The sequence below is a fragment of the Falco punctatus genome (genome assembly GCF_963210335.1).
Source record: "Falco punctatus genome assembly, chromosome: 11".
In the NCBI taxonomy this organism is placed as follows: Eukaryota; Metazoa; Chordata; class Aves; order Falconiformes; family Falconidae; genus Falco; species Falco punctatus.
In genome coordinates this window covers 16,393,898-16,419,556 of record NC_137591.1, presented here as the reverse complement: position 1 = coordinate 16,419,556, position 25,659 = coordinate 16,393,898, and the positions used below count along the sequence as shown (strand labels likewise).

The window sequence follows — 25,659 nt, the reverse complement described above, 5'->3', positions numbered from 1 at the left end:
AATCAGTAAGGAAAACATCTACATTTTCTTAAGTATTGCTTGCACTTGTAATGGAGATACCTTTGCAGCAAGATGACAACTCAGTAAAATCCATTTGATCTGTGCACCTTTTGCCAAGAAAGGCAGGAAATTGTGTCAGACATTTAATTATGAATTTTGTTATGTGTGAACAGCAGTAAACTGACTTATTTTACATAGCTCACATATTAGTGAGAAGACTAAGGAGAATACAAATTCAAAATTTCCATTTTTATAAACAATACCTACTTCTGTCAGACCTTTCAATGTTTTTTGCTTTTCTGCTTAGCAAATAGCTTAGCAAAATTGTTAAAAAAAAATTATAATCAAATGCTACCTTCTTGGAATCCATTATAATGTTAAGTTGCTAACAGGGCAGTAAGTGGCAGATTTCTGGTAAATGCTTTTTCAGTAATTAACAATTGTTTTCCTTGTGTTAAACCCCAACACTGCATAAATAGTTTTTTTCCACTTTACTTAATCCCTGTTGCACAGTTTATCTGTATCTCACTTTGAGAATGGCATGACTTCCAAGTAAACTTACTTTTTCTGCCTGCCCCCTGCTGAAACAAAGAGAAAATGTACGAGCGATCAAAACAAGTCTCTTATTAGATATTCAGAAAAAAAATTGAATGGCTGTAAGTAACAGATAAGCAAGATATGTTTAAACACATTTCAGTCAGGGTTGGTGTAACTTTTAGATGCAGAAGGTAGTACCTATTAAAAAAACACTACTGTTTTGAAATAGACATCATACAATAAAGAGTGTTTTAAAAATATTAAATCTCTTTTGAACCACAGATCTTTAGGGACCAAACAAAAATTTTGCTCAAATCAGCTCATTTGTGGGAAGCATGCCCCTCATTCCTAGAAAGCTATGGTACTGGAATTATCTCAGCCATTAAAGCAAACAAATAAGGTTTTAGTTTGATATTGTGAAGCGTTCTGCTGCAATGCTAGACAAGACTTCACCACCCTTCCTGCATCTTTGGCTGGTTAGATACTGGAGGGTGATGGCAGCAGTACCCCAGACTGAAGCTGCTGTTTAACGCTTTGTAGCATCAAACTGGACGTAACTCTGCACAGACTTGCTCACATTTAAGCTCAGGCTCAGCGCACGTCCAGTGCCAGCTTCCTGTAGATCAAATGATATCTGGTAATAGCAGATTCTCCAGCAGCTTGTTTATGTCCGAGCTTTTGTTAACAAAATTTTTTTCCCCAAAACCATTACATCATGAAACTAGGAGCAACAGCTCTACACACAAAACTGCTGGCTACATCAAAATCTATTTTTTTATTTATTTTTCGTGTCCTGATGAACCAAGCGTAAGATTGGATAACAAAGGGACACACAATACACTTTCTTCTCTTGTTTCAATTAAAACGTAAATGAAAAATTATAGGCGGCCTGCATATTGTCTAATTTCAGACATCATGTTTTCTATAATACAGGAAGTGATAGAAATACACTCTCCCTAAACTCATCTCCTATTTTTTGATCAATTAATACAAATTATTAATATAACACTAATATATTTCTAATAGAACACAGATATATAATTATATATGCTAAACTGAGTTGAAAAAATGTGTTATTTCATAAAGGAACACTTCAAGAATTGATTATAGACAAACCCATCAAATTAATTAATAGAAGACTGACACCTGAATGGAAACATCTTTAATCCTGTGAATCTTTTACTGCAAGTCCACTGCAATCATTAAAAGTGCGAATTCTTGCTTTTCCCAGATAATTCTGTAACTATAACTTTCCAAATTATTTTAGACTAAGAGGCAGCAATGAGTTTAATGAATTACTATTTTTTTAAATCCTCAGACTATTGTTATGGCAGCTTTCTGAAGTAAATTGCTAAATTTCTCCAGTGGAGACAAGGACAATTGACAAGGACTCATCTATTCATGAAAAAGGGTTCAAAGAAAAACATTTAAAAACCTGAAATTTGATGCACCCCATGCAGTAGTGGAATGCTCATCATACCTCGTGTTACAGCAACACTCCGTGCAAGATGCCACCAACCATACCGAGGTAATGACAAGGTAAATTTCCACATGGGTGAAAATGGTCTGGGCTGTCTTTCAGTTGTACTATGTTGGAAAGTCTTTTAAATTTAATTGGGATTTTTATTTTAAAGTAATAGTTAGAAACCATTGTTATAGGAGAATGCTGAAGTTGCAAAGATTTGAGCTTTTCCAAGTAAAAAAATCATCCCAGAATTGACACTAAAAGGCAAGTCTTTAATTAAATGACACACTATTCAAGGTCCAGGAACCCAAATCACTTGTAAAAAATATGGGAACTGCAACTCCAGGAAAACAATTTCATTATGTCACTGCCATAGTTTCATTATATAAAATTACTGAAGAATATAATAATGCCTAAGTGCAAGAGCCCACATTGAGTCAATGCCGACTTTCATTTTGTCAGTTTCTGACTATTAAGTTCTCTGTGTCAGATTAATGTTTTCTTAATATGATTTTTGTTATACATCAGCAAACTTATGTATAGTGCCTTACAAAGTAAGACTGACTCTTATATCAGGGACTTTAGAATCTACTAATCTAAATAATGTACTTCTGAAAAACTTCTCAAAACCATTAAAAACTAATTGTACTGATGAATTATTCCTTTAAAATACTTCTTAATTCTGGAACTCTATTTTATTGAAAATTTAAACTTTATCACATGATGCAGCTTACAATCTAGGAGTAATAAGCTGCTAAAAACAATCAGGCTGGAGCAACAATACAGATTCAGACTACAGCGCTTAAGTTTTCAACACAGAAAATAACTATTGTGTGACAGCTGTTCCGAGAGACACACTACTGTTCTATGCAGTTACTATAGATGCAACAGGATTATTACACAATTATGCACACAAAAATAGTACCTCATGGGATCAAGAACGGAAAAGAAATAATTCATGCAAATTATTTAATAAATTGTGGTTCATAAGTGAAAATTTTGAGAATTTGATCCAGAGAGTCTTCCAGAATTCTGAGCTACCCTGGAAAAGTTTATTTATTTTAACTACAGCATTACGTTTTGCTTTTGTCAAATAATATATAGGCCACCTTACAAAAGCTAAGCAAAGAATCTAATTGGTAACATTTTATTAATGCCTTGGATACTACTTCCAGCCTCTTCAGCTTGCCATTTATGTTATTGGTGGTTGTAAGAATTCTATGCAAACCCAGCAATTGAATCTGCTATAAGACAAAGTCAAGGGTTTAAAAGTATCACCAGTATCCAAGTGTGATAACCAAAAGCACAGTAAGTGCAACACAGTTTAGCCACAGTTACCAGATCTTTGTCTACATCAAACTCTTTTGTACCACAAAACCCACTATATATTACACCAACCTTCTGTTTGTCCAGTATCTTCATAGCATAATACTGCTCTGTGGATTTATGTTTCACCATCATAACTCTCCCAAATGATCCTGTTCCAAGGGTTTTTTGCCTCTCAAAATCATCTAGGCCAGCAGTATTCTACATGTACAAGGATATAATAACATAATTTACAATCCAATACCCAAAGACAATTTTAACTGTATAAATTGAATTTATGAAAGAAAATTGAGTGAAACTACATTTATTGAGGACAACTACAGCCAACTATACTGTTGTTACAATTTCATGCCTGTCAATTTTTAATAAATTTTACATTACTTCTAAAACAGAAAAAGACTTAACTGAATTGTATCAACATTTCTGTAATTTATCCATACAGATGACACAAGCTTAGTAAGAAACACTTAGCAGTAAACAGATCATGAATTCAACATACAGATAAATAACCCCCTCATGCTTCACAAACAGGAATATTGGAAAATGCAAAAAACCCCAAGCTCTAGAGACAGTTCTACATGTGATTTGTCTAGAGACCATATCACTGAGTAAATTTTCTCAAATATTCATTACCATATCTTTTCAAATGCTGGTTTAAAGACAACCCTTCCCCAACAAGCCAAACCCCCAAGTTCAATTTTCAGAAGGTTTTTCTCCATCAAGTTCCTTAAACTACCCCCAAGCCTTATGCAGTAGGCTCAATACCCTTAATTCCCCTTAAAACCATGTGGAAAATTATTAACAGGTTAAATTACAGACGTGCCAATGCTTATTGTTATAAAAAGCCAGCTAAAGCATGCCAGTAGATTTTGAGTCTTGTCATGTTGATGGTGAACATCACTCAAAGTAAGAGAAAGCTGTTGTTCAGTATGAGCATTTCATCAGCTCAAATCTGGAGAAGACCCAAGAGTCTTTGCTGATGAACTTCAATGACAAAACTGACATTAAAAACTGCATTAAACTTATTTATGTTTTCTGCACTGCTCATTGCAAACTAGTAACACACTGATAACATTATAGAAAAAATGCAACAGGGAGAACTATTGAATGTTTAAATGACTGATACCTGAGGGGGGCTTTCCCATTTTCTTAAAAAGTCTTCTTTGGCTTTGGCTAGGAACTCTTTCACTGAAAACACACACAAAAAAAGCACATTTTAATTAATGGAGATGCTTTGTTAACAAAATATGTAAACTTTATTATCAACTTCTTTCTTCAACTTGTAATACTTCACCATGTATGAAAGCAAGCACCAATGCCTCTAGAACTTCTACAATATCTCCAGGTGATCTTTAAGCTTTCTGGAGTAACTACATCATTCTACACAAATTACTTAAACTACACCAGCTCTAATAACTCACAATATTGTATACGCAAGCAGGCTTTAAGGTGATGCAAGACATTCTTAATTTGACTGGGAAAAAACACGAACACCTGACATATACAAATAGCCATTCCACAAAGTTAAGACTATTTATTTATTTTGGTAAAATAAGTTACATTTTCTTTCAGCTGATTGAGCGTAATGTCAATCTCATTGCTTTTTCCCCTCATCACCTTTATTTAAAGGCTGTTTGCAAGCTCAAGTAGCAAATGAATAGCATTACTGCAAAGACAAAGCACAGGGCTACAACAACACTGCAGATTAGGCATGCCCAGAGTCACAGAATATGTATTTTAATCTCAATTTCCCACTGAAATTGAAGGAATGTATAGTAGCAGAATTCTGGATGACTGTTCAAAATGTACACCAACATATTTTGTTCCGATCATCTTTCAGATAATTTTTTTTTAATATCACGTATCAGCCAGATCAATGCAGATTACTTAATGCACAGTCAAAATGGGAGGTGTTTCAGACATTGTCGTGGTTCTGAAAGAGTAACAGAATCAAAAAGAAAATATCATACTGGCTTTGTGTTCTCTGAATCATTTCACATAATACAACGATAATAACAGTGGATTTTCTGTACTATGATGTTCTGCCACAAGTAATTTATGAAAATACTCAGCAACATGCCAAGATTATTCTGGTCTGTATCTAGAAATACACATTTTCACAACTGTATTTTACCTTCTGACGGTCATAAAAAAATTAGGTTTCTAAGGGGCTGTAAACAACCATCTGATTAATCAAACTTTTCTGTACTCTTCTTTTCAGAGAATATTAGTGTCTACACAGGGAACTTTTAAAAAATTCTCTTCTACTACAAGTACAGTTACAGCAGCAGTAAAAACAATGGCAGCCCTGGAGAATGCTGGTCTTGCATTTTTTTGTTTTCCTTCCCCCTCTCAAGTGAGCTACGGAATTCAACTATCACAAAATACTCAAGGCAAGTTTATGGCTCCCACCAACACTGGCTCTGATGGAGCAGCAAACATGAAAATTTCAGAAAAAATGTCAAAAAATTCTTGTGGACTTCATGGTTAGAGAAGTGATAGCCACCAAGTAATTTTGTTTTAACAGAAACTAGCAATATCATAGGAGGAAGATATTTATTACCCTAAACTTATGGTTAAGTAGAGTAGGAAGAACACAGTTTATATCAAAGGAACTTTTAAATTCGTATTAAAACTCACTGAGAGTTGAAAGTATTTTAGTGGGTAATCAGTAAAAACGTTTGACATATTTATCCTGTGTGGGGAAAATATTTCCATTGTTTTTAAGTTAGGGGGGTTACTCATGTAATGACTTTTAATGATCCTAATTCGGGAAAAGGACAGGATTTCCTGTGGCGTGAAATAATTTCTCAACACAAAAAAGGGAAGTTAACAATGTCCAAATTAATGCCTGATGATCCTTTTTCCATTAGGAGAACAGAGATGACTTGATAAAGTGATGACTACTGATAAAGTTTTTAAAACATCAATTTATGTCAAACTAGCATGAACTCTTAATGACAAGAAAAAAACCCTAAGATGATCATTAAGATTACCAAAATGCGAGCCTTCAAACTTACGTGGCTGTAGCTTAGAAATTAATGTTAACTTTAACACTGTATAGCACAACCAAAACATGAAATTGGTCTCATTTTTTTATGTTATTACAGTACATCTTAAATATCCCTCATGCTAAATTCATTGTTCGTATAAATAAATATTTTAAATTTCCACGTTTTGCACTGAAATATAATTATTCAGTATTTCTAAAAATGACATTTATATGTAGTCATCTTTGTTCTACTTATAGAATAAGGAATGCTGTTTGTGGAAAATGTGACCCAACTGGAAATATTCAGATTGTGGAAGCAGGAGAAAAATCTCTCATTACTAGAATATCAATAAGCCACAAGCTCTCCTTCAACAAAACTTCAACATAATTCTACTTCACTTTTGCTCTTTTTTTCTTGGAAAGCAGCACTGAATGCATATTTTCAAAATAAAGCTACCTAATGATGCTCATTTATCTTTAAATCACTATCTTTTAAATATGATTTAATGTTCTGTGGCATGTTTCATTAGAATTACATTTTCTTCCTAATGAGAAAGTGGGTCAAATTGTGCCTGGTTCTCATTTTCAGAGGTCACCTGGGCTCCTAACACCAAAACACTATCAGCAGGTGATTTCAAATATAATTTAGGCAACTTAAATGCATACACTTCAGTCACTTCTGAAAATAGGACTTAGAATTCTAAGCAGGAGAAGTACTTTTGAAAATTCTCTCTCAATTACAAGACATTAACTCTTGCTACAGGAGAACATTTGATTTCTACTTTTCAGGTGCATAATCAAAATTTACAACAACTGGATTGTAGTGGCCATTGGTATTATTGTGATGATGCAAACAAATAGGTTTATTACATGATTAGACTTAGAAATTTCCTCAAGTGCACATTTTTAGACACCTTACATTGTGACTATGTTTGCTTTTCTAGTCTTTTAAACTGTTTGTAGCATCTGTGACTTTGGGCACTAATGAAGGAATGAGCATACCAAAAGTCTCTATAGGTTCCCCAAGGGTTTGCAGGAACATTCACCCACACAGATGAGATGATGAAGAGAGGAAAGAAAGAAAAGAAAAAAAAAAAAGAAAAGAAAAGAAAAGAAGTTTTATGCATTTCCACAACAAACACATAGAAAACACAAATACATTCCACCCTTTCCCCTCCCCACTCAAGAACAGGCCCTGTAATAAACCAGCCCTTTCCCACACAGACAGAATGAGTCATGCTAAGTCACAGAATATTTGAGCAAAGAAAAGAGAAAAAAACCCAAAGGAAGCTAAATTCAGTATGAAAAAAAGACGATGCATCACAGAAATAAGCACAGCTTACAAAACTTCAGGAGATCAAGTTGGCATCTTTAATAATTAATCTATTCCAAGACACACACATCCAAGGAACTGTTGCTAACAAAAGCATATCTATCTTCATCGCAGCATGCTGGAACACAATAAAACCTGTAATCGGGTGATCTTCCCACTACTTAGCACTTTGTTGCAAAAGACAGCATGTGTGAATTGCATGGCATGTGGTGGATAGCACAGAAATGGCAAACAGTCTCCAAAAAAAAAAAAATTCACAATCAAATTTCAGTCCTGTTACCCAACAGCAGCCACAACCCCCCCTGAAAAGTCTAAACTGCACAGCTGAAGTTGCTGTATACAAACTGGAATGCATACAGGAATCCTGTATGGTCACCATACAAGTATGATTTAATTTTGTAAGACTGTGAAAATAAAAAAAAAGAATCCAGGAAAGAGATGTTGATATATTGGTTCCCATAAACACTGAAGAGCAAGGATCACTCATATATGGCTCAGCAAAGTGAAGACGAGGGTGCAAAGAGTGTATGCAAAGACCAGCAAACAAACCCTATTCAGACTGGTTTCACTGGTACAGCAGAAGTTGGAGTGAAGGAGGCTGAAACTAAAGGGGGAAAAGCTGTTGCTCAAGAAAGGAAGATGCTGGAAGGAGAGAGCAAAGCATGAGTAACAGCACTGGCACGAGGGCCACAGCCGTGGTCAAAACAACTGGACGCGTCAGGAAGGACAGCAGCTGGAACTGGGGAGGATGCACCAGTGATCCAGAGATCGGGTAAGCACAAACACACCGTGCAAGCCTAGCTCTTCATGACCAGCAAGCGCAATCACTGGAAGAGGAAGCAAGTTTTAGGCAATGCAGACACCCAAAGCATACAGTAGAGTATCTGGGGAGATATGCAAAAAGGTATTAAAAAGTCAGGTAATGGCTGAGGAGTCACAACTGGAAGATTTCAGGCAGTTTTATTTCTTCCACCTGCTTCAGTTCAAACCCTGGTCAGAAGAAATGCTACAGATACACCCGCAGCTGGACAAGACACAAGCCATCTTCTTGCGTATCACAGGTGGCATGGGACTTGGCCTGTGGAGAGCTGTACTCGGAACCAAGGCAACACGATGGTCAGCAGGAAAGTCTGCTGGAAGAGATTTCTACGGGAAGAGGAACTCAAGATCCAGAGGTTCCTAGGTAGTAATACCTCCTTCCATGGCAGTAAATACAAAACAAAAAAAAACCCCAAACATGAAAAATACCACTAGCAAAACCAAAAATCCCCTGGACCCACCCCCAAACAGCAGGGGACAGCTATCTAGCAATACATTCACACAGTATTTCTGTTTGTTTTATCGATTAACTCTTGTATGGAAAGTCAGCAGGCTTATAGAAAAAATGGTTAACAAAGGGCACAGTACTCACGTACTATAAAGAGTACCCTGGCCCGAAACACACTTTAAGAGCAAGTGAATCAGAGGAAGGCACCTGAAAAAAAAAAGGGTTAGGACCTCTCAGCTGCAGGGGTGCGGTGACAGCAGAGGGAGAGGGGTCACAGATGGAGAGTCCTGAAGAGTTACCATGAATTACTTTGCCTTTCTCCCACCTCCCACAGGCACTGTATTTGTTATTCTCAAGCACATCTCCCACAAGAACCAGCGAGCCAGAAATATTTATTGGGCGGGGGGGGGGCACGGAGAGCACGGGGAAAGTATTTGGATGGGATTCATGGCAAGAAAGCAACAACTAAACTGATTAAGTCTAAACGTTGGGCACCACTACAAACGCCCATCTGCTGTGCTAAATGCCAATCTCTGCTTGGTATTTAAAATGCCCTTTATCAAAATACAATTCAATTTTTGTTCCAAAACCATAATATAATCATTTGAAGTCTGTAATTAAGTGGGCTATTTCATTAAAATCTCCAAAAATAATTTAATGGAAAAGTGAGTATGTATGAAGATATTCTGGTAAATATATATGTATATTTCATTTTTATAAAAACAATTACAGCCTTTACCATTATTGAGATGTACATAGATGCCTCAGTGAATCCTGTGGTTATGGTACCACATTTCAGAAGCAAGTGAGAAGTGTACAATTCAAATTCTAAGTCCCATTCTTAGACCTTCAACTTGTCATCTTAAATGTCTTTAAATTTCTCTTTTGATTGGCAATAACAACATCATAAGGCTTACAACAAGATTTCTCTGTGCTGGTAAGTTTGAAAATGAACACAACTAACCGTTAAATAATATACACTCAGAGGAAGTAGTGTGAGCACCAGTTAACAGTTTAATAGCTGGGAAACACTTCAAAACACAAACTAAAATGGTAGCACTGAAACAGACCATCAGCAAGAACAAAACACTTTGTTTCTCACAATGTGAAAATGGTGGGGGAAAAAAAAACTCCAACGTGATATAAGCCTGGCACCGTTCAAGTCCATCTTGTGTTAACACTGCAGTGAGACACACTGGCCCTCCCATGAAAAACTGACCAGCTATGACTTTTCCTGGTTTCTGCTCTAAGAGTTGCAAAGTCAACTAAGGTTAGATTAATAACTCTGCATCAATTTAATATCCCATTTATCAACCTTTTGACTTTGAGAGCAAGGTTTTGATCTTGTATTTCTGTTTAAACACCAATTATGATAAAAACAGGTGATGCAAAGCAAACTAACTTACCAGCTGCAATGGGTAAAAACCTTCCTTCAGTTAAAAAAAACCAACCCACAAGACCCAGAACATATGGAGCAGTTCTGAAAAAGACATTTGTTGGAATATAAAACCTAAAAGTTCTTAGTAATGGAATGATCACGTAAGAATTAACAACTGCATAAAAGTTTGCTATTAAAATGGAAGCACTAATAATCTAACTGCACACTGCAAACACTTCTATGGAATACTGGGAAGGACTGGTAAGAAGTGGAGAAGACAAGGGATTGGAAAAAACATGAAGAAAAAGGGAGAGGAATAATAATAATAAAGGGATAAACAATAAATTAAGCCAAATTACAGCTGCACTGCCTAAAGACTAGAAGAAAACACTAGGATCCGATTTTTGGGATAGCATATTCAGGAACTGATTTACAGCATGCAGTAAGTGTAAAATACAAATTGTTCTTATCCATTACAAAATTACAACTCAAAATCTGAAAACAGGCAAAATCTTCTTTTAATCCCGTCCACAATTTTGAAGCCTTGAGCTAGACAGTATTTTGTCAGTTTCATAAAAGCAAACCTGCAACAGTTAAGAGCTCTGTAAGTAGCCCAGCTTTTTTTTTTTTTTTTTTTTTTTTAATTTTATTTTAGTTTTCAATGCTACAGGGTATAATTTTAAGCTGTAAATTAAAGCTGAAGTCTTACTTAATGTTCACTTCTTTCCTTGGCTGGCAAGACAGCAACAGCCTGCACAAGAGATGTGACAGATTTGGACAAACCAAAACAGGAGCCAGGTTTCCAGCTATCAGAGATAATACCTATTCTTTGTTGAATTCTGAGCAGTACTCTACTGCATAGAACTACCAGTCAAAACTGACTTCCTTCTATTTTTATCAGAGATAATAAAATCAATTTTATTTACAAGTCCTATCTTCAGCCTTTCCATCTTTTATTCTTTTTCTTAAATCATAAAGTACTGGTCCAAACACAGGTGGTGAACCCTGAAAATGCCAGAAGTACAACATAACAGAGACCACTCTGGGGAGACAGGACCAAATCCAACTAACAGTCACTTAAAATGTGAATCCTTTAAATTTTTTTTGAAACTTTCAAATGTATAATGTAAATCGGTAAATTTATTCAGCCACAAACAAAATCAAGTCTTGTACTAGTTCTGCTCAGCAGTTGTACACGTGTATATGTCCCGATTCAATCATTTTCCACCAGAAAACCCATACAGATGAGATAAAAACTTTGCTTCCTTAATCTAAAAGAGAACCCAGACACAATGCTTATAGAAATTTATTAACGAATACACCTTCATTTTAAAAAAAAAATCACTCCTCCCTCAAGACACACACAGATTGATGCCAAAAAACTCAGAACAAACATCCAAAACCTATGAATCAAGCTGGGATTTATTATTCAAATCCTAAATTATGGGTTATATGCAAGACTTCCTCAATGCAGACAAGCAGAATAGCTTCATCTGAAGCATGGGACGTGACCTAGTGTCCTGCAGAGTCCTGGTGGGTGAGAGATGTTCCATCCCTTCGGATATTTTAGTCCTTCATGGCAGCACCTCCCTTTCTTTCCCAAGCTTTCCTTTCAAATTAAAGTGTTATTAGCAACCTTTTGCTGATTGATTATACAGTTGATTTTTTTTGTTCCAGTTCTCTAAAGCAACCAGTTAGAACTGATATCCAGTTAGTTAAAACTAAGCTTTGGCCTAAGGAAAGGAATCTCCTTCATACCTTGTTCCTGCTCTTGAAGTGCTCATTAAAGCGAATTATTCCAGACTGCTGGAGAAAACACATTTGTAGATGTGCTTCCTCTCTTGCAACAACCCACATGCTTTGAGGCTTAAAAGTCCAAGAAACAGCAGTTTGGTTTATTAGGCTGCAGTTCAGTGTTCAGTATGGACTGGTATAAATAAAACCCCAGGACTGTCCTTCCACAGTCAACTCATTCCTGCCTCTCTATCATGACCTTCCTTGAAAGAGCAAAAGCATCCCTGTGGCTGACTGCCAAACCATGTCAGGGAGCCAGGCCAGATTAAAAAGCAATGGACAGAAGGCAGGGAAGGACAAGGGAAGCTAATTTTAATCCACAGCAGTTCTCAGTTCTTTTCATCATATGAATGTTTCTCCTGGGGCAAGGGAAGGGAGAAGTGGCATGGAAATGGGCAAACATGTGGGGCAGACCTGCTGCTTTTCTGAAGAAGTGGCAGTTCATGTTAGCGTGACACGGCCATGAAAGTATGGCATTGGACTACTGAAAAGGCTTCTGAGAAATAATTCTTATTTTAAGTTATTAATTTTCAATCATTGTATTAGATAAGTTAATTCTATTAACTTAAAAATTCAAATTAATAAATTGTAAGTTTAATACAATTACTTTCAAATGCAGTACTTAACAGTCCCTACCTATAAAATTAGTTTGTACAGAAAAGGTTATGCGAAGAAATCTTAACATGTAAAATCCTCAATTATCATACACTGATGTGCTTCATGAGCAATTAGGAATTAAAGCTTTGTCTGTGCAGTACCACCCTCTATAGCCTAGCAGAACTTTATCCAGTAAGTAGTCTAAAATGTTGCAACTACCACAGGACCTATAGTGTAGAAAACTCCTTCCTGTGTGAAATATAACAGGTGTTACTTTGCAAAGAAAATTGAAAACTGTGCAAAAATCGTGAAAATTCAAACACCTCTGGTTTCTGCAGTGCATATATTTCCATGGTTACCATGTGGAAAAAAACAAACAAAAAATAATACATTTTAAAAACATGAGTTCCAAGAACAAAATTTTCTAGGGCACTACTATAAAGTATCTTGTAGATGTATCACATTCTTGAAAGGGGTTTTAGCAAATTCTAGTAGTTAAATACAAATATACAAAATAATCAGACTTTCCTCTTACAGTCAAAACCACATACCAAGCAAAATGTTAACGGCACCTGCTGCAGTCTTCATCCAGTTGAGCTACCCACCCCTCTACCCGTTAAGATACTGGCTAGCGCCAGCTTCCCTCTCTGTACTACTGCACCACCGTCTCTCTTTGTAAGAGTTCAGTGACTAAAAAGGGTCACATATTACTAGGCAGCTTTCACTGAAGGTATGTTTTACCGTTAGATTATTAAAAACAGTAAGCACAAATCTGCATGTAGTTGCTCTGATCTGCATACTAACTAACAAATTCCCTGCCAGCAGGCAATGCCTCTCAGATCCATCAATACTAGATACTCATGAACAAATACCCTTTTCTTTAGAAGTAACCCAAATTTTACTAAATTCATTTCTTCTTTACACTCCAAACTAAACAACTGCGGGGGCTGTTCACTGTATGAATGCATTTTACAAGTTAGTTGAAAAGAGGAACTCTTGTGTTGCTTTTTCTTTTTTCAAATATTTCATAAAGGCATCAAAATAACAGCAGATACACCAATCGTGGTTTAAGTGTGCTTATGTCTAAGTCCATTTCCCACAAGCTACTTTGTCTCAGCCCTTGCACTAGCAAAACTACACAAATTCTCATATGCATGTGCTGGGATCAGTAAGACCCATCTTCACAGCTGTCAGGCTAAATCAGCAAAACAGCTCTTCATCTCTGCTAGATTTGAGCTTCTGACACATCACTATACTGACATATCTCCCACAGAAAACACTTTCAATATTTACAGGAAAGAGTTGCCTGCAGTAACTAGCCAAGCAGGAGAAGTTCATTTATAACCTTAAATAGCAGAGAGACTGACTTCCTGAATAAGGAAGCTTATGTAAATAAACACATTTCACAATTCAACACATGCAGTAACAACAAGTTCTTGTTTGCCTCAGGATTAGGGCAGGCAAAAAGTAGGTAAGAGTGTTTACTACCATTCTGATAAAGAATCAGACTTTAGAGAGAGACTGGTTAAAGTCAATGCTTATTTGGGTACAAGGCAGGCATAAAACTGGAACAGAACTGAGCTGCAAATCCTGCAAAAATACTTAAATGAAAAGCTAAACCACATCAGTTTTTAATGGGCTGCAGTATCTGTCAGCGACTAGAATGAATAAACAAAAACAACAAAATCATTATTCAAGTTACGAAAGTGCCTGTAAGAACCTCAATAATTAAAGCTGGGAAACTCCTGCTGCAAACTTTGGCCTGCAACAGTGGTACCAGCAGCAACTCTCAGAGGAACCAGCGACTGATAATTATACAAACAATTTGAGATGTAAACTAAAAACCAAGGAAAGAAGAAAATGTTTCTGGTAACAAAATATGTAAGTCACAGTTCAAGAGATACAAGATTACAACGTGCCAAATCACCTTTTCCTTTCGAAGAAAATGCAATTTTATTAACCTAATTTTTTGCTTACACCCCAAACCAAGCACTTTGAGGGACTGTTCACTGTATGGGTGCATTTCAAGAACGACGTCAATGCAGCAACTCTTGTGTTGCCTTTTCTTTTTCCAAATATTTTGTAAAAGAATCAGAACAAAGCATGAAACAGGCCAACACCTAAGAAATTATTCTAGTCCACTGTCAGAGGCTGATGGGTAACATTTAGGAATTTTTGAAAGGAAGAAACCATTAGTCCCTTAAGATGCATATAGGAAGACACATAGTTCTGGCACCTTGAAATTCCATGGCATCCTTCCATTTTCTATAGTCTTTTCAGCAGTGGGAATGATGGTATGTTCCCAATGCACATAACTAAGGTATTTACACTACCTCCCTTCACCCTCACCCCTGAAACTTTCATATTCTCCAGTGTACACAAAGCTGGTCAATAATTCAACAGTCTATAAGCATTGCTCATACTGCTCCATCTGTTTCCACACACATTTGATAGCTACTGTTGTAATTACGAGTGTAAATGTCTGTATTGGCAATTACTTCTATTTGCAGTGTTTGAGAAGTACTAGCCCAATCATGTGCTTGCTGATACTTAGGAGTATTAAGCTTATTCCTAATGAAACGGAAGATCTAGCAGAGTAGCACCTTTCAGAACCGACAGCTGGGGCTTTTAAAGTTACTTGGCCTTCCAGTTTTATCTGTTCAAGAACGTTCTGCTGTTCAAAACAAAAACTCCAAACGAAATAAATAGAAAAATGGTTTTTCCTTCTTTCAGTCCTTCCAGAAAAATTATCTCACATAACTGCAGCTCTCCTGGAAAGAAAAAACCAAACACCACCACCACCCCAAACCCAAAAGAAAAAATCCAACAATAAAAACCCACCCCACACAAGAATCCAACCACCAAGCAAGCCAATTGTACTTGCAATTTAAGAAAATTTATCACTTTTTCATCAAGGTTTCACTTGCATCTTGTCAATCTTTCACAAGGAGAGCATCTGATTTTATCCACTGACAGGATTTTTGTCCACTGACAGTGTAACGTAACACTGCTGCAGTGAAGACAGCCATAAAAGTGCAATGAAAAGCAGAAGTGGTTTAAATGGGGTAATATTTACAGTGAAGACTTAATCTAATCACTTGATACAGCAGAAGACAGTCACCTTTCCCTTGACAAAATTAGACTTCTCATTTATAGAGCTTTTTGATTGAGAACTGACACTTGGTAAAAGTTGCAGATATTTGTTTCTATTTTTAATGGAACCGTGAGCCTGGATGTCAAGATGAATGAAATCTACAGATGCAAAGTGCAGAATAAAACCCCAGGGAAAAGAAACAAAACACACACACCCCCCAACCAACCAAGAAAACAAAACACCTGTAACCTCTTATTCATCTAGTTTGTAAGAAATTTATTCCCTTAAAATGACTCAATCATAACAGAATACCAGAAAAACCCAAAACCACCCATATAGCAAAATTCCAAATTGATGGAGCAGATTTCCACAAGCCTTAGTTCCTGTGAAAGCTACGACCTGACTGTAGCTTTCAGCACAGAGAAAAAGGTGCTGGAAAACCCAGCCTGCGAGGCCACACCAGCTCCCCACTGGGCTCCTGCCGGCCAGCATCCCCGCAGGGCTGCGGGGAGTACACCAGGGAGGCTGGGCCACCTCCTTCGGGGACAGCCTGCATTCAGGTTTACTTGAGCAGCCATGACACTGTAACATAAATCTCCATAATATACATACAAATTTCTGAAACCTTGTCTAATAACTGTACCAGTTTGACATTTGTATATTGTACCTTTGTACACCAAGGAAACCACAGCCACACTTCCCATTCCAGGGAAGATGACCTCAACACATTAGTATGAGATAAGTATATATAAAGCTGGTATTAGATAAGGCAGTAGGATGACTCCTCCCACTCTTTATCTCATGCCACATACAAAAGTGAAACCTTCATGAAGATGGTCCTTTAAATTTGTAGGATAAAGCAAAACCACACACACACACACAAACCCCATATAAATGATCAACTGTTTTTTCTTTTCAAGCAATCTCTGTCTCAAGTAATTTTCCAAAGCTCCAGACTATCTGCTTGAAACAAGAATGGTGTAATTTCAGAAACTATTATTTGCTTTTTGCAAACAATTTTCAAAGGATACCAGTTTCTAAGGAAATAAATGTACAAAATTTATATATTTAGTTACAACTTTCAATAATATTCCAAATAAGAATACAGTAATTCATAATTCCACTAAATTCAATGTACCTTATAATAAGTAGTCACAGAGATTTCTGAAAGCAAATACCTGCCTGATAAGTTTACTAGATCTATTATAGTATCTCACCTCAAATAAGACTCCCCTCCCCTACTTCCCATGAATGACCAACTGTTCTGCTATCCCATCATTTAGAAAAAATAAAAACCTTAGAAGAATAAGCTGGTTCAACAAAACAACAAAAGCCAGTTTCAGTTTTTAGGTGATGATTATAATAAATTCAGAAGGCCTCTCTGATTTGTATCAATTCACATAAAATAATTTATTATGAGTAACACAGAAAATTAAGTGAACCGACATGTATACCATTCAATTATAGAATTTTCCAAATCAGATTCTGTGCCTTACTTAATGATTTGTAACAGTTATTTCTAAAAGAAAGCTTTAAAATAAAATTTCAAATACTATGTACCAGTTATGCAAAGCAAAACGTTTAATAAAAACTGCAAATCTTTAAGGCTGGTTATTTTTAATAGAGACCCACCGAGAGCCAATTACAAAAACAAAGAGCTCGGTACTCGATGCAGCTATGCAGACAAGAAAGGGAAACCTGGTAGATTTTTCCTGATTGTGAAGACGGAACAAAAAAAAAAAATAGTGTCAAAGGTAATAGAAAAGACTTACCATTCATGCTGAACAGCTAGTTTTCAGAACCATATTGCTCCTAATATTAATCCAACAGTTGATGAAGTATGTTAATCTCCACCAAATCAGTGCTTCAATCTCTAAACACACTTACACACTAACTGGAAAGAGAGAGCACACAGAATCCAGAGAGCTGCTCTTCCTTATGAGCTCCTTGTGATGCAAAGAACTATGAAGCGCAAGATACCAGTAGTAAACCAAAATCAATATTCAGGACACGGGTACTTGGTTTTGCTCATTAACTACTACTGTTCTGACCAATGCTACCTATTCATGTCTAAAGCAACTCAAAATGGCAGGGGGGAAAAGCATGCAAACACCAGGAGGTTTTAAGATGTTCTCAATTATATCAAGCACTGGTTGTTTCCATGGCAACCTTAGACCAGCATTATCTGTTGACTTGTACCCAACTAGTAGTTATTTTAAAGCTTTAATCAATTCACAAAATGTACTCTATACATTATTTCGTATTTCACATGTATTTTTCTCTCCACACACACATATATAGTAATTATTCAGCTAAATCTCTAGAAGTCACTACACTGTATTCGGAAGTATACTGATACTATTTTGAATCTGTTAGAGACGCATCCCTTTGCAATTTAGAGACTACGAAGATGACAGAAAAAGGCACTAGCGGTGACTCTCCTGACCATTTCAGTTATCCAGGCTGTTAATATGTTCTCTTATTATGCACAGATTTGGAAAATTTTTCTATCAGTTCAAGAATAAAAGATTAGCACTGATATTACTGTCTCTACGTTCAAAACCAAGCAGCCTCATTCTCCTTTCCCATATTAATCTTTCAAAGAGCAAAAAGCAACTAAGAAAACAAAGCAAAAATCAAAACGTAGATTCCATATAGTTGCAAGTGGTCACATTCAAGATGCCTGAACTGAGAATGAAATACATCGTTCTGATGACTGCCATCACATTCCCTTCATCCCTTGGCTGGGCAGCACAACTGACCTGGCTACCAGTTCAGGCTGGACAAATCACACGGGCACTCAGTCAGTTTTTTACAACAGATTACAAGGCACAAGGTGCCCCAAGCCACCTTTCCCCTGTTGGATTCTGAGGAATTTACAAAATATTTGTTTCATGCATCAACTAACAATCCAAGGCACGTTAGAAAAACTCTATGCTTTACATACCAAAATAATGAAGCAAAGGTGTTAAATTTCTAAATCAACCACTGAAACCCCCCCTAAGGCCATAGATCACATGGCAAATTACTCAAACCCACAACCCTAGATGACTGACAACACAAATAAAAAGTTCACCTAACAAGCAGCAGCTCCTTCCCCTTCGGCAAACCCATAGCTTTGGCAGTAACTGCTTGTAAAAGGACACAGGTAGAAACAGACCTGTTACAGTATTTCATTACAGCAGAACGCATAAATATTAACTTCCTTTTCAAATGGATTCTATGTCAAGCCTAAACCAACAAAAATTCTCAGAAGTCACTTTCCAAACTTTTTCAGGAATTAGAATGCTTTTGCCTCGAACTTCCAAGAGTAGTTCACACTGTCTGCTATGTAGCTTCACTGAAAACCTTACACCAACATGTCTAAGTTGCAGTGCTATGGGCAGAATAGTTGTGCATATTCAAAGACCCTTATTTGAATAAAGACAAACACCAGTATAATTTCACAGAAAGTTCAGTGAAAACAATCTACAACCTGAATTCAATGACCCTATGCAATTCTATGTCATTGAACTCTCAGGTATTAAAAATAAATTTTAAAAAAACCAAACAAACCACAACCCCTGTTTCTCTTTCATTTTTCACAAAGAATTTTCACAGATGATGTGTTTTTCTAAAGATATAATTAGGAGTCAGTAGTAGACAGAAATATTCACTCCACTGTAGTCCTTGTCTTTTCTATCACTCCTTTGGCTACACTGGTAGTGAAATGAGAGTTTTGAAACACAGACTGAGTCCATGTGCACCTACAGCGTTTTTATTTTTTAAAAATAATCTACAAATTGAGAGTAAAGGTTCAGGATAGAGATTCAGAATTTCATCCCGGAACCAAAGCTCCATAATCAACCACCATTCAGCTACCAGCTCGGTAACTTTGGCTCAGAAAAAATGCATGCAACCACTGTGCTTAATGATGACTTAAAATAGCATTCACGGAACAGCCATTTTCACCATGTTTATCATCAAGAGACACGACAGTCCATTTCCTCATCAAGCATGTCATATGAGGAAGCCTGCCTTAAAAAGGGGGGAAAAAAGTAGAGACTTGTACACAAACAGGTCACAATTTGCAAGTGTCAGTAGGTCAACACCATTTTTTTCTTCATGTTATATAAACAGAAATGCTTCAGTGTTATTTTTTCAAATAGCTATTTACATAAAAAAAAGAGCTTCTACATCAACACGAGTATGCATCTATTTTTACACAAGCTGAAAATATTTTGGAGAAGTGGAAGCTCAGAATTTATGCACTTTCATCATTTATCTTCCCAACAAAACTAGTCAATCCTTTCCCATCTCATTTGGGAGACCTAGATTTAATCTATTTTGGGTCAATGCATTAACACCTTTTTGTTTCCATATTTACTGCTTATTCTCTGAGAACAGATTCACTCCCTACTCATATAATATTTTAAATTGCAAGCAGGGAGGTATAGAAATACTGATTTTCTTCATAGCAACTATGGTGATAAGCATTTCCTATAAAGCCTATTTTCAACTGAAATAATTGTGCTATCTCAAATCCATCAATGAATCTGAAATCTGGAACAAAATTATCATCAATTACCATATTGTAACGTTTTTAAACGAGTTTTTAACCACAGAGACAATAACCACTTTGCAAAAAAAAAAACCAACCCCCAAAGCATGGCTTTAAAAGCAAAATAAATAAATAAATCACATGTCAATTTATTTAGATTGTGTTATTTTTTAAATCTTTCACTTTCATTACCCAAAATGCGATCATGAAGTTTTAATCCATACAAATAATAGTGAACTGTTCACTAATTAAGGAATTAAAGCTGACAGTCAGCATTCTCACACTAAATTAATATGCAATAGTTAAAACCAAACAGAATTTTATATTGTTTACCACTATAGAGTGTTCTGATGTCTACATCCCTTAAAATAAACCAATAAATGATACATAGCCCTATAATTAGAAGTTCAATTTGTGCAGCAATGTCTGCCTATTCCAAAGTTTAAACATTACAACCTTTAATGAGTTTTCTAGTTCTGCTGAACTAGTTCATTCAATTTGAAAATAAAGGAAGTAATTTAGAAGCAAAAATTGGGGTGGGGGCTTGCCAAAACAAGTCAACTGTGCTTTAAGCGAAAAGAAGGGACAAGGGATGAATTCTTCTGCCAGCCAATAGCCCATGAACCAGCCCCCCATCTTGCCCTGCCTAATGCAAAATGCTGTTCTTCAAATTAATACCTTTAGGTAACAAACTGTAAAATTGCCCTCGGAATCTATCACAGATCTTTGTTCATATTTGATTACGAACATGCAAGTTCTTCACTTACTGGACAAACTGAAGAGCAACTATCTGTAAAACAAACAAAACCCCCTACTTACTTGATTTGTCCCATAGGACAGCAAGTTCAGAGCAATGATGGCTCTCATTTTCCAGAGCCGTTCTCTGTTCATGCACACCACTCTTCGAATGCCTATGGAAAAGGCGATTAGCAAAACCTTCCAGTCTCTGCAGCGCTGTGGCCGTCCCTGTGCACTGGTTACAAGGTATCTCCTTCTGAGCTGCCATCTATACAGACCGGTGACTTTTACAAAAGCAAAAGAGAAAATATCTAAAGGGAGCTGGACAACCCAGAGCCACGAACAGCTATGCATGTGTCAAGCTTCCTGTATGCAGTGTTTTCTAACCACTACTCTCTTCTACTTCCTGTTAAGAAAAGCTCTATAATGTACTGGTTTATACTGCCGAAAGTCTCTTTCCATGTCAATTGAAAAGTGATGTTTAAAAAACCCAAACACACACAATAATTCCTCTAGTATGTGTTTTCACAGCTTTTTAATGAATCACAGTTTGTATTTAAATGTAATTTTATGTTAAAGTATTGCAAACAACTTGTTCAGAAGATCAGAAGGCAGATATATATCTATTTTTTTAATTTACCACAACCATGAGTGAAAAAAAGAAAAGTGACTATTCTGCGGTGCTTCCCCTGTTACTAAGATGGAGTACTACCATCATCACAGCAAACAATCAGCTGTAATCTATTTGTTACTAATCTCATGTTTTCAACTAAACAATGTTAAGCAAGGAGGTTACTTGCAAAAACTATGGAATAAACATTTTATTATTGGGGGGGGAAGTATTATTTTTCTTCCTTTGAGAAAAATCAGACTTTAGAAGTTAGAATTCTAAAGTACATCTAAACACAACTGCATTATAGTTATCTAAACTGGGTTCTACTTAACTCCAAGCATGAACCAAACGCATTTAACTTTTTCAGGGATAAGGTACCAGAACAACCGGCGCTGGCAGATCCTTACCTAGCAGCATGCTCACTCTCCCAGCTCCAAAGGCAGCTGGAAGGAGAGTCACAAAGTCACTGTCACCAGCTCCAGACGCTGCTTGTGTAAAAGCCTTGTATGCAAGTCTCCTGGAATTGCTAAGAGTTTTTTCATTCACAAGAAATCAGAGTATTTTCAACTGTAGAGTTGAATGGTGTATAGCAGGGAAAATAAATAGAAAGCTGTATTTAACATTATATTATATTAATTTGCAAATTACGTAATTCTGCATGCTTACAATGGGTAATACTAAATATTCATTTTTGTGAAAATGGAAACACGTACATTAGGCAGGTTTCCCAGTATAGCCTCTGCACGTATTAAGACGTGGCTTGTTAAAAATTTAGGCTATTCTTAAGAAAGCCTGAAATAACTTTCCCACAATCTGTCTCCTGTCTTACAGTCAACATGTGTTAAAGACATACCTCTCATTTTTCACCACCATACTTCTCACTGAATAGTTTTCAAATGCTCACAAATATCCTTCCTTGGACATTACATAACTATTTCATAACAGCTCTCCGTGCTTCAGAAAAAAAACCACCATGAAGACAAACCACCTATAATAATGAAAAAACAATAAAAATGCCAGCGGACAGACTTTACAGATTTGGCCACACTCCTCCTAACAGGTACTTTTAGACTTTTTGTAATAGGCCTCAGTCAACACAAGTTTAAATTTCTAGACTCTACTCAAAGCAGAGAAAAGCCCTTTGCTTTCAGGTTCCACGTATACTCATGAAATATAATTTCTTTCTCCAGCGCCTTTTGGTTCAAGATTTGGAACCAACTATTTAAAAGCCTACATTTTACACATCAGTCTGCAAATCTGGATGTGCACCTGCTACCTTGTTGGTGACCAGGCTGCTCTCCCTGGTCAGGGTCAGGTGCTGCAGCCCACCTTGGATGCCAGCCTAGCACCTATTTTGTCACAAGATCAATGCTGACTTCCACAACATCCCATCAGTTCAAGGCTCTGCTGCCAGAAACAAGAGCTAGTGAAGACCGTGGGGATCAGTTTGCCTTATCAAGTCACAAATAAGTAGAGGGGAAATATTATGTCCCACATATAACCAAACTTCATGATAGAGTAATGCCACCTTCCATACAGCAGTACAAGAAATACTTAGACAACAAGATGATGCTTATTTCCCTGCTGGGTGAAGTTTCTAGGGCTGGGAGAGCCCCTCTGGAATTGTACAGCCATACTTCCCAGTAACTCACCACAAGTTTCTGGGCATCCAGGGATCCTTCCAAACTAACTATTATTTTCTCTGACCATGGCTGTTTACTCCAGTAAACAAAGCCACCTGGTATGATGGCGTGCTCATCTTAGAATCATAGAATCATTTAGGTTGGAAAAGACCTTTGAGATCATCAAGTCCAACTATTAACCCAGGACTGCCAAGCCCACCACTAAACCATGTCTCTAAGCACTGCTTCTACGTGGTTTTTAAATACCTTCAGGGTTGGTGATTCCACCACCTCCCTGGGCAGCCTGTTCCAATGCCTGACCACACTCTCAGTGAATTTTTTTTTCCTAATATCCACTCTAAACCTCCCCTGGCATAACTTGAAGCCATCTCCTCTTGTTCCGTCGCTTGTTATCTGGGAGAAGAGCCCAACCCCCACCTGCCTGCAGCCTCCCCTCAGGGACCTGCAGAGAACAGTAAGGTCCCCCCTGAGTCGCCTCTTCTCCAGGCTAAACAGCCCCAGTTCCCCCAGCTGCTCCTCGTAAGACTTGTGTTCCAGAGCCTTCAGCAGCTTCATTGCCCTTCCCTGGACACGCTCCAGCACCTCAACATCCCTCTTGCAGTGAGGGGCCCAAGCTGAACACAAGAATCGAGGTGCTGCTTCACCAGAGCCAGGGGAATGACCACTGCCCTAGTCCTGCTGGCCACGCTGTTTTGGACACAAGCCAGGATGCTATTTGTCTTCTTGGCCCCCTGGGCACGCTGCTGGCTCATGTTCAGCCGGCTGCCAACCAGCACCCTAATGTTCTTCCCCACCAGGCAGCTTTCCAGCCACTCCTTCCCAAGCCTGTAGCGTTGCATGGGGCTGGTGTGACCAAAGTGCACTTCTCCTTCTTGAACCTCACACAATCGGCCTCAGCCCATCAGTCCAGCCTGTCCAGATCCCTCTGCAGAGCCTTCCTACTGTCAAGCAGATCAACACTCCCCTGCAACATGGTGTTGTCTGCAAACTTACTGAGGGTGTGACCCCCTCATCCAGATTGTTAATAAAGACATTAAAGACCAGCCTCAGCACCGAGCCCTGGGGAACACCACTTGTGACCAGTCACCAGCTGCATGTAACTCCACTCACCACCATTCTCTGGGCTCGGCCACCCAGCCGGCTTTTCACCCAGCGCTGAGTGCACCTGCCCAAGCCATGAGCAGCCAGTTTCTTTGGGACAACGCTGTGGGAGACTGTGCCAAAGGCTTTACTAAGGTCCAGGTAGACAACACCCACAGCCTTTCCTTCACCCACTAGGTGAGTCATCTTGTCATAGAATGAGATCAGGGTTGTCAAGCAGGACCTGCCTTTTGTAAACCTGTGCCGGCTGGGCCTGATCCCCCAGTTGTCCTGCACATGCCACGTAAGGGCACTCAGGATGATCTGCTCCATAACCTTCCCTGGCACCGAGGTCAGGCTGACAGACCTGTAGTTCCCTGGGTCATCCTTCCTGCCCCTCTTGCAGATGGGCATCACATTGGCTAACCTCCAGTCTGCTGGGACCTCTCCAGTTTGCCAGGACTGTTGATAAATGATGGAAAGCATCTTGGTGAACTCTTCCACCAGCTCCCTCAGGTGGATCCCATCCGATCCCATATACTTGTGCATGTCTAAGTGGAGCAGCAGGTCACTGTACCTCTTTCTTCTCCCATGGTTCTGAGCCTTTACACTACTGGCATCTTATCTTTCATGCAAGTCTTCAACTAAACCATTTTATTTCCCTGATCTGAAAGAGGGTGATTTACAAAATTCATATTGCTTCACATTATGTAAGTTAGAGCCTGCCAACCCTCTAGAGTCAATGGGGGGGATGTGGGAACTGTCAAAGAGCAACTCTGCCCACCAAAATTCAGAGCTTTGAATGCACCCAAGTGACTAACCTGGATGCTTGAATTAGGTGCTCAAAAGAAGCAGCAGAAATACCCACCCTCCGAGATCACAGAAGTGAACTTGTTTAAGTGAAAACAGGTTATAAAAAATGGACTGTTAGAAGATATCCTAAGAGAAAACTTGTATTTGCCAGAATTTTATAAACTACTGCCAGCAAACACTGTTACAGAAGCTCTCCTCCACACGCAAAACATGAAAAGGAAGTACTAGTTGTATTTTCGCACAGATAGCAACACACTCTCCTCATCTAGGAAATTTTCGGCATTGATTGTCATTGTCAATGATAATACAAAATGCTACCACACTGACTTTCTCTGCAGCCCACATCCCACATGGACTTCAGTGTCTTCATTTGAAGTCCACGATTTTTAAAGGTGGAACCTCCATTTCCTTTTACTTAATCTTCCATCTTATTGACATACTACTGTTTC

At 37.7% G+C, this 25,659-nt stretch overlaps 1 protein-coding gene across 2 annotated transcripts in view; it reads right to left on the bottom strand.

Moving 5' to 3' along the window:
* The window catches only part of PRKACB (protein kinase cAMP-activated catalytic subunit beta), a 74,260-nt gene that overhangs the window by 14,197 nt on the left and 34,404 nt on the right, over positions 1-25,659 (bottom strand). The window contains exons 1-3 of one of the 2 annotated variants that reach the window (XM_080406564.1): positions 21,143-21,419; positions 4,455-4,516; positions 3,401-3,529 (exon numbers count right to left, since the gene is read on the bottom strand). In XM_080406564.1, coding sequence (XP_080262690.1) covers positions 3,401-3,529; positions 4,455-4,516; positions 21,143-21,329 — 378 coding nt within the window. In that variant the 5' untranslated portion in view covers positions 21,330-21,419. Of the gene's footprint in view, positions 1-3,400; positions 3,530-4,454; positions 4,517-21,142; positions 21,420-25,659 lie in introns of those variants that run through there. The other variant, XM_080406565.1, reaches the window with a different exon arrangement.